Source organism: Melospiza georgiana, chromosome 7 (assembly GCF_028018845.1).
Source record: "Melospiza georgiana isolate bMelGeo1 chromosome 7, bMelGeo1.pri, whole genome shotgun sequence".
NCBI lineage: Eukaryota > Metazoa > Chordata > Aves > Passeriformes > Passerellidae > Melospiza > Melospiza georgiana.
Genome location: NC_080436.1, coordinates 33,780,380 through 33,794,979, shown reverse-complemented (window position 1 = coordinate 33,794,979; position 14,600 = coordinate 33,780,380). Strand labels below are relative to the sequence as shown.

At 39.4% G+C, this 14,600-nt stretch overlaps 1 protein-coding gene across 1 annotated transcript in view; it reads left to right on the top strand.

Moving 5' to 3' along the window:
- Positions 1 to 14,600, top strand: part of NCKAP5 (NCK associated protein 5) — a 368,935-nt gene that overhangs the window by 230,657 nt on the left and 123,678 nt on the right. The window contains exon 6 of the mRNA XM_058028292.1: positions 6,835 to 6,925. Coding sequence (XP_057884275.1) covers positions 6,835 to 6,925 — 91 coding nt within the window. The remainder of the gene's footprint in view (positions 1 to 6,834; positions 6,926 to 14,600) is intronic.

The window sequence follows — 14,600 nt, the reverse complement described above, 5'->3', positions numbered from 1 at the left end:
GTGGGAGCAGTGATGTGCCAATGCTGAGGTCTTTCAAAATCCTACCCTTATGTGATGCTCAAAATCACCTACTTATTTGGTGCTCAAAACATTCCTGTTATTTTAAGGATACCTTGAAAATTTCCACTGGGATCAATGGCCAGTGGTTCAACACAGTAAAAGTTGTTCTCACTTTTTCAGTTCTGTGCAATTTGGAGTGTTGGCATGATCCAGGGACAGAGAACCTGACTGGGTTGTCTCAATTGAGTAGAGGATTCTCTGATTGAGTAGAGGATCCTCCTCTGCTCGTGTGACTGGCGCTCAAGGCCTGTTTCACCCAGCAGGCCTGTGCAGTCATTGCCTTCATCATGCACAAGGTACTTGTGATGCTCCTCATCCTCAGAGTGCCCTTTGGGCAACAGGTCAGATATGCTTGGAGTGTGTTTTGGAAAGAGGGATTTGTATGAATATGTGAAAACTGCATGGCTTGTGCAGTTTGGAAATGCCACAGGGCTGTGGTGGGGAAAGGGTGGAGATGGTGCTGCAGGAGAAGGATTTGCCTGGATATTTCTGGATTGATAAGCACCTGTGCTGATGACAGAAAGAATAAATATAAATTATACATTACGTGTGCATCTTTCTGCTGCTGTTATGAAGGATGTTATTACTTTATTTTCCAACTGAAATATTAAATGGGGATATTGAGCATTCTGCTTTGCCCAGCTCGCTGCTATCAGGCTTGTACCAGTGCTGGATCCTAAGCAGAGCTGAAAACCCCTTGGGGTTTAAAGCCCCAGCATTTCCCATCTGTCAGTTCTCTTTTTAAGTTCATCACATACCCATTTGCACTTCTCTCTCTCTCTCTTTAATCCATTTCCAATATCTAAATTCTTTATAGAAATTTGTGTTTGTCTCCTAGGCCCCAGCCTAGGAGCCATGGGCTTGCAGGAGGGCACAGGGGACAGCAGAGCTGGGGACACCATGGGGGTGGCTCATCCTGGGGACACCAACCATGGCTCACACATGGGGCTCTCAGTGGGGCTGCAGGATGCTGCACAGTCTGGAGAGGAGCCTGCAGGGCTGAGGAGAGCAGGCAGCCATGTCTGCTCCTAATGGGAATCCCTGGAGACAGAGCACACAGCCACTAATTTAATTGAAACCAGGTAGAAGGAAAGACATTCCTGCAAGGATGCAGTGAACAGGAACTGCTGGTGATGAGCTATTTTTTTTCCCTGTTACATCTTGTAAAGCCACTTTGATATTTTTCTTGTTTAACCTGGTCCATTGCAAAGCTTTGAATGGAGTGGTGAGGGAAGTGAGATGCAGGTAAGCCCAATCCTAAAGTTTAAAATTACTAACAAGTAGGGAAACAGATTTGTCTGGGATCTGAGAGAAGCTCTTTGTTTGGTTGGATTATGAGATTGGAGAGGGAGCTGGGAAGCTTGGACAGAGTTCTATGACAATGCCAGACAGAATGTAGTCTCCAAAGAGACAACCAAAGTCCTGTTGGTGAAAATACCAGCTGGTTTACAGGTGAACAGGAGCTAAAAGAGCTGAGAAACCACACAGGAACCTGTACCTTTGTCTGTGATCAGGTGGTAGGAAGGGCTGAGACAGCTCAAGGAGCTAAAACCCAGAGCACATCTCCAGGAAAGCTCTAACTAAAAAGAGAAGTTGGGAGACATAAATAGGAGAGAGACAGGAAGCTTCATTCTTTCACAGATAAGAGCTGGAAAAAAAATATCTTCCTGAGGATTTTAACTACACTGAAGTAACAGGCTGAAGATAGAGAAAGATCTGTTATTGATATTTTTCTCTAAGACTAAAAAATTATCCTGCACCTTGCATGAAATGAGAAAGAAAAAACTGAAACATAAAGCTCAACAGCTGCAGTGGGATTTTGTAGAAACCTTTGGATATATCTCTGTAAAACTAAATCAGAATCAAGCTGAAGGAATTCTTGTGACATACATTTGAAATAACCACTGAGCTTGACGATGATGAGGAGGGAAGGTGATAGCACCTAGCAAAAGGCAGCTGCCAGCCTGTGGAAATCTGGAAGGAAATAGGTCAGGGGGGAAAGGGGTTGAATCTGTCATCAACCTTCTATTGCTGAACTGCTCTGTGCTGCCTGTCCCTGGGAGGGAGAGCTGAGTGTGGGACAAGGCTGAGCAGAGTGTGGGCCAGGGAAAGTGTTTATTTATGGCAGAGGCACAAAGCAGGATTTCTGACCATGGCATTGCTGTGGGATGGCACAAAGTATGTGCCTGCCTGTGCAAGTGATGGTCCTGAGAAAACTGGTAGGGGATTTAGGAGCTGAATTGCTCAGTAGTGATGCAGCAACATCAACCTGGCCTGGCTGATGCTGTGCTCTGGCTCTTGCAGGGAGTGGAGTCAGCAGGGCCAGGCAGGAGAGGGAGGCAGCAGAGCTGTCAGAAACACAGCAGTGAGAAGCATTAAAAGCAAGTCTCCAGCAAAAATACCAGAGGCAGCTTCCTCCTGCAGCCTTGGGCACATGAGCGTCTGTGCTCTGTGGGCTGCTCCCTGGGCAGGGAATGATGTTTCCTCTGTTCCATAGGTTCCTGTCTTCTCCTTGCCCAGAAACACACTCAGAAAAAAAAAAAAAACAAAATAAATTACTGTCCATTGCAATTGGGTTAATTTCCTGATATTCCCTCAACAGCACAGGACAAATTGCATATTTTAAGTGTAGGAGTGATTTTGGGTCAGGAGGAATAGCAGCAAGAACCTGTGGATCGTAAATTCAAATCCTCAGCTCTTGACATGATGTGTAATTAATTTCATAAATGAATCAATTGTGGCTTGAAACTGTTTGTATTTCTCATCTTGTTACTCCACCTGGCAGGCTGGTTAAGAGTCTCACTTTTTAAATTATTAGAAACATCCTAATTCCAGCCTAGATGTATTTCTAACCATGAAATACAACTTGTTTTTCAATCATCTGCCTTAGGTTGATATAGTTTTCTATCACATTTTACCTTTTTCCCACTGATTCTCTTGTATAAGTCATACCTGGCTGCTTAAACCCTCAGTCTCTTAAGTTTAGCAAGTTGTTTAGTCTCTTCTTGTGGCACACACTGTCATTTCAACAGCTTCAGAGCAATCCCTTTTGTGGAATCCTCTCTGGATAAGCCACTCCTGAACACTTGTGGTTGTAATTGTAAATATCTTCCACATGGAATCTTGACAGTGCTTTCCACAGCAGCATTAATATTTTATGTTACTTAAATTCTTATAGTTCAAGAACAGATTCTGGTTTCTGAATGCCTCATTTCTTCTTCTGTTTTGTGCTTTGAGACATTTATCCTTAGGTTAGGACTGGTGGGGATCTGTCCCCCACACTAAACTGGTATTTTGTCAGGAAACTTAAGGAGCTTGTGTTGAACATGGTTTTCCTTTACTTTCCCCCAAAAACACCCCCCATAGATTTATTAAAAAATAGAAGTTGAAAGGAACACTTGAGTTTTAAGAAAATGACAATTCAAATGACAGATGTAACAGAAAATTTAATGGCGCAAGATGCTTCAGATGAATAGACAGTAAATAAAATACAAAAGAAAGGGGAAAATAAATGTTCTTAAATAGTGCTTGAAGAATGTAGACTCAGAAGTTATGAGCTTTAGAGGCTGATTTTTCAGATTTTAACAGCTTGCTAGTTACATAAGATACAGAGAATCCTTGGCAAAGCAGTGCAGCAAGAAGGCAGAATACACATGTGGGGATAACTATCCTGAAAATAATCTGGAAGTGCTGGGTGTTGGATTGGGTCCAGCTGAGATATTAGAATCAAAACCAAGAGTAGATAACCTTTTGTGGTTACCAGAAGGAGAAAAAATATAGGTCAATGTGTAGAAATAGCCTTTCATAAAGCTCATAATTTTTCTGCTTCACTTCCAAAAATTTCATACCCTTTGGTGGCCTTGTTCAGGGAGCAAAACATGGGGATCCCAAGCTGAATTTATAGAGGCTCCATTATTTTTGCATTCTGTAAATAGGATTTGTAGTAAATTGCTGTGGCAAGTGTTGTCACTGAGGAGAGTTTTATAGATCATAAGCTAACAATAGCTTTTCAATTAAGGTGCCATTATTCATGCATCAAAAACTCTCATTCATAAGAAACAAGTCTTGATTATCCTCCTGTACCTTATTTGGTCCTAGAAATGGACAATTGGGATGTGAGTGAAGAAGCAGCAGCTCACAAACTGCAGGAGCCCTGGCCATCAGAGCTTTGCAGTGGATTTGACTGCAAGCATAATTCACCTCCCTGTTTTCTCCTAGTTTTTTCCTCTTTTTCAGCTATTCCATAGCTACCCAAAGCTTGTAATATCCTCCCAGGGCTGGTTTGATGGTGATGTGACCACATAGTCTGTAATGTCTGTGATTCAACTTAATAGCTGTCAGCTCTTACAGACTTTTATAGGAGCTGCAAACAGCAAAACCACAGAAGTTTCAATTGCCTTTAACTGAGCTCTTGGTCATGTTGCAAAAATTACCCTATTGCTTAGAGATCTAAGTGCTGATGGGAGATGTTTCTGATTGCCACAAGAAGCTGAGTGCTCACCTGCCCCTCTAAAGCTGTTCAACAAGGCAGGCCTGTGGTCTAAAATAGATTATCTGAGTTTGACTGAAGATTAAAGGACCTATTGAATTAGGAATTCATAATTTTCCTGAGCTGGTTTAAGTGATCATAGTAATATGCAACTAGACTTTATTTTCATTAATACTCTTAGTTCTAAATTGAAAAACCGTGATTTAGTGCTGGTTGAATCTATTCTTTCTCCCATTTTTGTTTGTTTATTAATTTGGAAGAATGTTGTGGAGGACTAGCAGTGGAACTGAATTTGCATAGATAAACACAATAATTAAGAATGCTATTACACCATTAATTTAAAAATGAAATGGTGGACATGTTAGGAAATTAAATCTTTCTGTGAGGACTGCACAGGAATTTATGGTGTGAACCAAAATGATTTGTTCTTTCATGTAAAAGGCATCTGATTAAGGTCAGCCTATGAGCAGAAATGGTTCCAATCTGCAACTGAAAAACTGCACCACTGTCTGCACTAGAGATTAGAGCTGGCTTGATTTTATGCACATTTGGTCAACAGATGGTCAAACTATTCTGTGGGCATTCTGGCAGTGTAGAAGTCTGCACATCAATGACAAAAAAAAATCACAGAAATACGTAGAATGTCAGTGTTCATCTGAGTAGAATGAGCACCCAGTGTCAGCTTCTTGAAAAGTAGTGTGGTGGGTTGACTTGGAAGGAGAAAACCTGGAATAACATCACATTGTTGCTTAATTAGCCAATGCCATTCATTGCGATAAGATTGAAAGAACAGAAAGACCAAGAGGCTCATATAAAAGATAATGCTGTTGGCCTTTGGCCAGAGCAGTTAGCTAATATTTTCTGTCTCGTTGGATTGTTACCTTAGAAATAAACAAATATAAAAAAGATACCCTGTGAATAATTCTTCTGCTCAATTTCATTTGGAAAGAATACTACACAAAAAAGTCATGTTTCTCTAAACACAGTAGAAATAAACAACAGCAGGCAGTTGCTGGTCTGATATGCCCAGGAATGCTGGCGCCTTCTTCAAGGTCACTGTTTTAATATACAGTGTATCTGGCAATGTGAGTTAAGGTATTTCTCTCTCCTGCCTTTGCATCACCCTTGTGTCTGTGCCACAGCAGTTTTCCCTTCTCCAGCCCCTATTCCATCTGGGCTGTTTTTCCAACTGTCTCAGGGGACTGAGACTGCTTGAAAGGAAAAGAAGAGAAAATCTGAAAGGGAGAGAGAAAAACTGTTGCAACAGAGCTGAAGGAGAGGCTGTACTGGGGTGAGAATCTGTGTGGGGAGAAGTGTGAGGATCTTTGGCTGGAACTTTCACCATTTTTAGTTGTGAAATCCAGTGGTTTTGTTGTTGTGTCCATCACTGCTCCTCTGGTGTTTTGATCCTTTTCCTCCTCTTACCCACAGCTGAAACCAGCCTTACTCCCAGCCCTGCTGTTTGTGATCAGCCTTGTGACATCTAAGCCCATGGGATTTAATTTCTGACCCACCTTGAATGGGGCAGTGTTTCATAGGTGGTTTCCTTTTTTCCCATTGTGGGAAGGACCAGAACTCCTTTTTCTGAGCAGGCTCCATTTAGCAGGGTTGGTGTTATCATCATTTTAACATTCTTGATGAATGTGTGTAGATCAAAGATGGATTTTGATGGTGCCTGTTAACAACTTTTAAAATGGAAGCGCAAACCTGTCTCCTTGATTAGATGGAGCTGGAGTTGATTGCACTGTCCTGAGGTGGTGGCACCAGACTGGAGCTTTTGGCACCTGTTTGAAAGGGCAGAGAGGGTGAAGGTGTTCAGCTGCTGTGCCCCCTTGAACCAAGGCCATGGGCACAGTGTCCCCATAGCGCAGATGCCATGGACAGCCTCTCTGAGCTGCACAGACCCCACTGTGGCTCAGAACACAGCTCTCTGAGGGGTTTTTAACCTGGCTGCTCCTAAAAGGCAATAATCTCATCGTGGTGTTGTTTGCACTGTTAACAAGGTGATGTCTTTTGCACACATTTGGTTTTAGTTTAGTGACAGAGCTTGGGTAGGGTTTAAACAATACAACTAATTACTGTGCATATTCAAAAGATAAAAGAGTGCCCTTAATGTGTTATTCATAACATGGAGCATGAGAACATTATGAGGCTAGGATTGTCTTTAAATATTAATTTCATGGTAGCCATGGATGCATTAGGCTCTTGTAAAGAGCAAAAACACTGAATGCAACTCTTAAATTTTTTCCATGCAGTTGACTTTTATAAATATTTTTATTCTCTAGAATGGAGGAGACAGTGAGAAATCTGCTGCAGAGCCAAGGATCCCCAGGCCAGCATGGAGAAGGAACTGTCAATATCATGAAGGTATATCAGGTATTAGTGACTTACTGCCTGTTTTTTTTATGATAGAAAAGTTCTTTAAAACAAAAATCCCACCACTGAAATAAATATCTGGCATTGTTTCCTCTATTTGTTTATTAATTATGAATACTTGTAAGTGGTAGCTGGTTCAACCTACATTTTCCCATGTGTTCTCTCAGCAGAGTTGAATGTTTTTCACTTCTTTTGTCCTTGTGTTATCTGCTGTTGCTGTTCCTCATAGTTCACAGAGGACAAAGAAACTAGTTTTGAAGCCTTTATTAAAACACTTAATATTTTAAGTCTTATGTTCCAGCATCTCTAGTAAACATAGGTGTTTTTGACAACTTGACCTTCAGATTGTGATGGATAATTTTACCACTCATGTTCTTATTGGGTGTGGGGATCCCTATCAAGCTTCCCAGTTTCATATCCCTGCTAGTGGCAGGTGCATTTTATCACCCTCACTGGGGGTAGAGAGAGTGTCTCAGGACACAGTTTAGGAGAGAAAGATTTCAGAGGGAACCAGGTCTCTTTATAAGGCAGAAGAATTTTACATTTCCCTAACAGACTGTTGCATTCAACCTAAGATGGTGGAAAACCTTTTAATTTAAGAGTCTGGAAACAGGAGTGAGATACATCTCAGTTAATCAAATATCAGGCACGTGAATTCTTAAAAATATCACTTCTCCTTAATGAAGTCAGTCCTGTGCTGTATCTTTTTAAACAGAATAAGCATTCTTATAAAATACTGAAATAATATATTAAAGTTTATACCAGGTAGTGATCCATCAGATAAAACACTTTTCAAAATTTTGAGTTATATTAGTTCATTCTTACAGCTGATGGATCAAAAATACAGCAGTATAGCTAAACAAAAATGTATATTAAAGAGTATTTATCACTGTAATTACATTTTCATTTTAAGCTTGGGTTGAAGAGAAAAGAATCTTTTAGTTTAACCTTCAATGTAATCAAATTTTCTTGTTAAAATGATAGCCTGTAAAATTTAATTTCAGGACAAATTAAATTTTTTTGTTGAGGTTATAATAGAACATAGTTCTTTTAGAAACTGTTGACAAAGGCGTCTCTATTTTATGCACTATCTTTTTGGGGTGCAAAATTGAAACTCAGTTCTCTTCTCTTATTTCTTTATGGGTTTAAATCCATACATCCTGCTCACTCCTGTCTCCACACAGGGCTTGTTCTAAAGTGGGCTTGATGTCAAGCTTGATGTCAGTCTCTCTTCAAGGTGGATTACTTGTCTGCCCCTGTCTATTCATAACAGACATCTGGGGTGATTTTATTATCTGCTTTTCTCTGTGCTGTCTTACTGAGGAAACCCCAGTAAGGTGGTACCACAATTAGGCTTCAGCTTCTTTGGGTTTTGTTTTTGTACTCTCAAGAAAAGAAAGAAAAAAAATACTGCAGTTGTGTTACATAGAACTGAGAGTTTGGGGTTTCTTAATTTTTCTTTTGGGCAAAAAAATGGAAAAAAATTAGCTATGTGGTCTTTGAAATTGGAGATTTTGTGTGCTGCTTTCCTAGAGGGGAGATAAGCCAGTCATTCCAATTTTGATGCTTGTGTATTTCTGTGTAGTTATTTTCACTATCTTTATTTAGTTCTTAATTTTTTGTTAAAAAAAAAAAAAAAGCGAATTTGAGTATGATCTTGAGTTTTCTTCTCCTTCTGGGCCACACTGATATAGATATTCATTGCCCCCAGACAGGCAGGAGAGAGGACACTGTGGTATGCTTTGTGTAAAATCATCTGAGTTTATTTTCTGATCAGCAAAAGAACAAGGCAGTTGTGCCCAGATGCAAGAACAGTTCTTCATTTTCCTTCAGCTCTAGCAAATGGACACCTTCTGTTCCTTTCTTTCAGGACTCAAGATTTTGTTTGAATTTGATGGGTGGTACTCTGGGCAAATCCCTCAAACTGGAGCTTTGCTTTGTTTCAGAGTGAAGCTGTTCCTGTTCCAGGGCCTTAAAACACCCATATTCCTGTGTCTCTGGGATTATTTTAGTGCCTAACAGCTTCCTTCCCTTCCTGTCCGCTTCTTGCTCCTGGGAACATTTTCAGTCATGATACCTCTCAGCTTGTTTTTTAGCCATTTTCATTCTTTGAATATTGCCAGTATGCAATCTTCTTTGCTTAGGAATTTCCTCTCCTAGTCCATGACTCAGAAGCAATGGGTTTTCCTCTCCTGGAGGAATAGCTAGGCTGCTGCATCATGCACCAGTCTGTGGCTGGTAAAACAGGTCAGAAACACTGAACATTTTTGTTGTGTTGTGAACATTGTGGGGGTTGTTTTTTCTGGATGTCTTTTTGAGGTATCCATCCTCAGACCCCTTTTGTTCACTTTTATGAAAAATGTGAACAAGTGGCTTTTTTTTCAAGGAATTTCAAGGAATGGCTGCATGGCCATGGCCTGGGATGCGGGTCAGAGATGGGTTCACTGGGTGTGGGTTTGTTACAGTCACACAGTGAAAGCTGGGCAGTGACCACGGGTCACAGACTCACCTCATACCTGAAAGGCTCCTCAAAACAGGCACTTGGCAAAGAATCTCTGCCCTGAAATGTTGACAAAGCATTTTAACATTGAGAAATATATTAATGAAGCTTTCTGTGAATTGTTAATATGTTACTGAAGCCAGCTGTGTGGAAATTATGGACACACGTACCATTTAAACAGATGATGGATCTTAAATCAGTGCTGTGTCCAAATTCAGCAAGATACATCAATATTGCAACAAAGACATTTCATTTGTATTCCTCCAAATGGACTCAGGCAGTTTTTTGATATATTTATGAGCATAATTCACAAATAGGAATAGAACCTGAAATGTAAAACCCAGGTAATGTTCCTTAAAAACACCAAATGTAAAACCCAGGTAATGTTCCTTAAAAGCACTGATGTATTCAGGTTTTTTGGGAACATGAGAACTGTATTATCAACCTGTATTTGTGAAGGAAGTTTAAATGAAATTTTTATTTTATATTCATATGCATACAGAAACCTTATTGAATGTATAACTACTAAAATTTTTCTGAAAGCCATCCTCTGCAATCATTTACCTTATGGAACATTTCCTGAACCTCACATTTTCTCCATGATTACTGTGATATTGTCAAAACTGTATGATCAGTTGGTTCAGTAGAGTAAGGGATTTTAATGCAGATTCAAAACTCTGTGTTTCATAACAAATGGGGATAAATCAGGTGATTTCCAGTGTGACTTACCAACATATGTCCCATATTCTTTGACACAGTGGTGACTTAGTGAAGTTTGTTGAAGTAAATATCTGAATATCATAAAAGATAACTGCACAATAAATGCTTTTGATCTGTTGAACATTGTCTATATATTTTTAAACAAATATAATTATTGTTTTGAGATGCATGAAATTGAGTTATTATTATAATACCAGTACGACTGACTCCAGAATAAATATTCTTGCTAATGAACTTTAAATGTTGCATAGTGATAATGTTAGAATAATGACAATAAGAAGGTGAAGCCTAAAACATGCAGTGTTACTGCAACATTTTGTTAGGTCTTGCCAGTATTCTTACTTAAAGCAAAATTTTCTAACTCTTTCCATAGAGCTAGATGCCCTATGGGATTTTAATTTGCTGGACTTACAGATGAGTTATGTGATTTGTTTTGGGTAAATGAATTAAGAAGCAGGATTGTAAATAAAATTCTCCTTTTTTATAATTTTACATAATAATAAAGGGAAAAATTATAATGAATGATTGCATAAATGTAGACAAGAATGCGTGTTATTTGAACAGCCTTAACCGTCATATTTCTTACTTTATATTTTATTTGACTAAAAGACTCTACTATGCATTAGCCCTATGGTGTTTCCAAGAGACATTGACCACCTAAAAATAAGATCATGAAAGGCCAAACCAAGAGCTCATGTACTCCCCAGAAATAACTGTGTGCAGTTCTTGAACCCCAGACTTTAAACCAAGCACCCCAGAGACTTTCCTTCCTGAGTTTGCCCTTGAGATTTGTTTATCAGAAAACTTTCCTGTTTGATCACAATGCTGGATACTCTAAGTAGAGTCTTACCTGATTACAGATCACTCAAAGACTGGAAGGGGTTTTTAACTCATTTTGACTTGTCTGTGTACAGTGATTGAAGTAGATGAGGAAGAGAATTTGTTGTAAGTTCACAATTTAATATCATTCTGAAATTGCCCACATGAGCACTAAAGCTCAGGACAGACCTGCTACAGTCACATTGAGGAGGTAAAAACATTCACAAGTGATACAGGCACACTTCAGGTGGCATTGTTGGCCACATCAACCCCATTTTTGTCTGCATGCTTTGGTGTTACTCAAATGTGGAGCAGTTGTTGTGGCTGTCACTTCTCATTTGCCCAGCCGTTGGTGTCAGCAGCTCTTTCACGAGAGGAAAAACTGTAACCATTGGCAATATAATTTTATCTTAACACAAAATTATACAAGATTATTGTTCAGGCCATTGATATGTAACATTTTACAGATAGGGGCATGGCCATGAATTGAAAAAAAGGCACTAGTTTAATTCCCTAGCTGAAATCCATGTAGGATTTTTAATGCTACCTTCTGTTGCAGGAAGAGGATGTATATCCTTAAACATCCGTCTCTGGAGTGGAAGTGCCCTCAGGGGACTGCATGAGCCAAGCCTCCTAATCTTCTAGGGAGTACATTACTAGGCAAATATTGGCAGATTTGTGTCTCACAGAGAAGGGCACAGAGGAGCCATCCTCACTCTTGGGGGCTCCACTGGAAATCCTGGGATGTCAAGGACACAAGCATTTGCTGTTGGACTGCTTTTCCATACAGAGAAATCCAGGGCTGGCTCAGTAACAATGTAATACCTTGTGGCTTTTTGTAGATTTGCACCACTATGCAAAGATTTTGGTAAATATTTAACCAAAATGAAGTTGGATTCTCTACCCCCAAAAGAGGGTGATTGTGCTCCTGAGGCACTGTTCAAAATTTCAGTTTTGTTGCAAAGAGTTTTCCCTTTTTGGTTGTTTGTGAAAACGAAGCACAGCAGTGGAGTTGCGTTTAACACAGCAAAGCCTCATAAGTGAAATGTGCCATTTGCGTGCATGTTTGTCAGAAAACAGGCTGTTCTTTCTTCCCAGTCGTGGAGTCACAACATTTTTTGTGTTGGAAGAGACCTTAAAGATCATCTCATCCCACCCCCTGCCATAGGAAGGGAAACTTTTCACTAGACAGGTTGTTCCAATGCCCATCCAAGCTGGCCTTGGCTACATCTCAAAACAAACAACCAAATTTAAGAGAAAGGAAACAAGGATGTTCTGTACTGACACAAGAGTTATCCACATGTTTGATTACATCCAGTCACCCACAGCTTCTGCCTGACTGACCATCTTTCTTGCTATTCTGTTGAGAATGCGATGCCAATCCTTGAAGTACCAAGCTTGGTGAAGGATAGATGAGGTCTCCAGATACAGATCTACATTTTCACAGTGTGCAGGTGCCATTATGCTACCACTTTAATCCATCACACATCCTCTAGATATCTGCGGTATGAAGAGGCCAAGATTGACTGATTTGGTTGTACTATATTATATTATACTGACTATAATTCTAGTTTACATTTCCCTCTTATATACTTTATTTCTTCTATCTTTTGCTGTGTCTTACTTCTGTTTCTGACTTTGGGAATGAATCCACAAAAGTCACCCATTGCCTGAACATGAATGTTTCACTTTCCCCAAATGAATGAATTTATACATGGTCAAATGGATTGCTCTCTCCCTACTTCCCCATCTCCGTAATGATACTGTTCACTCTGCATTTTGACTTTATTTCCTTGATATTTTCCAACCAGCAGAAAGAAGCACTAGTTATTTAATTTTAAAAAGCTGGAAAAAAATATAAAGTTTTGCTTAGTTGAAAAAAATCAAAAATTTCTCTTTTTTTCTAAGGCAAAAAAAGGGTGATTCTGCTGAATTCATAATCATTCTGTCTTTGAAAATTATTTTAACAAAAGCACTCTCTTAGCAGCACACCAGTAAATTTATTTTGGAAAGAAAGTGCTCTCTTGATCAGGAAAAGTTAAGATAGTTAATCTGAATTCTAATAATGTGCTTGAAAAGTTGAAGTTTTGATCTAATCTGGAATGATTGTTCCTACATCTTATTTTTGCATGAAGATGAATTCTGATTTTTTTTCAGAAGTTTTTCTTACACTGCTGGGAGACATGAAACTGTTCCCTGGCACTTACAAAAAAATTACTTGGTAATGGAATAATATACCAGGTGTTTTCTTCCTAATCCCACAGGTAACTTCTTAGGTCAGCTTCTGCAATTGTGCTTATGGTGAGAACCAGTCAGCTAATACACTGATCTTATTCCAAAATACTATGGAAGGAAAATTGGCTTATTTCTAGCAACTTAAATCCAGAGGAATTTTTTTTTGCCTCAATTGCTGTTACATAAAATTTACTGAATTTGAATTTCAGAATAGTTTGGCTTATTTCTAGTTCAAAGGAAGGTATTTTAATACTATAGCTTTAGTCAAGTGTAGTTACTGTAATGCCTACACACCCCTTCAAAAAAGATTAAATGCTACATACAGCTTTCCTGGAAGGAAAGATTATTACTTTAAGTATGATAGTATAATGAACCAATTTCTACAGGAATATCTGTGTAAAAAATCACACTGAATATTATTCTCCTATTACCTTATCTAGATATATGACGAAGAAGCAGCTGCTTAGAAAGGTTCTTTTTTTTTTTTTCCTGCTGGTAACTTTGCTAATGAGTGTGACTGAAGGTTTCCATTTTGAGATGGAAAAATCACTGCCCTGCCCCTGCTGAGCCTGAAACCTGGCCTGGGGTTTCAGTCCTGGTTCCTGCTCTGCAGTGCCAGAGGTGGCTGTTGGTGATGGGAATTCCATTCTCTAGGGACAGGAGCTGGCACTGGGGCCTGGGGACAAGAAATCCCATCTCCTCCTGCTGATCTGAGGAGCTCACTCCATCCTCAAGTGCACTCTGAAGGTTTTCTGCTCTTTTCCAATCTGAACTTTTTCAAAAGAAATATGTTTGTGATGCATGGAGTGGCATGGAGTGGCAATAAAAGCATCATTGGGAAATTTATTAATGCTGCTGCAGAGCTGTTCAGCAGGGATGATAGCTGGTACTGGTGGGGAGTGTTCTGAGTGGAGAATAATGTGGAGAACATTTAGATTGATACAGGGGTGGAGGGAGGCACATATCAGAAACATAAAGTATGAACTTGCTCCCCTTATCCATCACTAGTGTTTAATCTAGGGAACGCTGCTGCTCGCTCTGCTTACTTTGGAAGTGAAATCCAGAGATGAAAAAGAAGAATCTAATATGTTTTTCTGACAAGGGTAATGTTAAATCATGAACAATTTGGGATGTTTCTGTAAACTTTTGTGATATGTTGCATTCCTTTGTTTACCTTCAATTTTGGTCAACTTGTTCTGAACAAAAGCTGTTAGCTAAACAAAAATATATTATTATTACACTTACTGATGTGCTGTCTAAAGCAAAGCTATATTTTAGTTTCTCCTTCCACTGGGAGAAAAGAAAGCAAGAGAAAACAGCTGAATATATAGATAAAAGCAAGGAAGGTAAAGCAGAAGTCATATTTGTAGCCTTATACTCAAAGATAATTCCAATTGCATA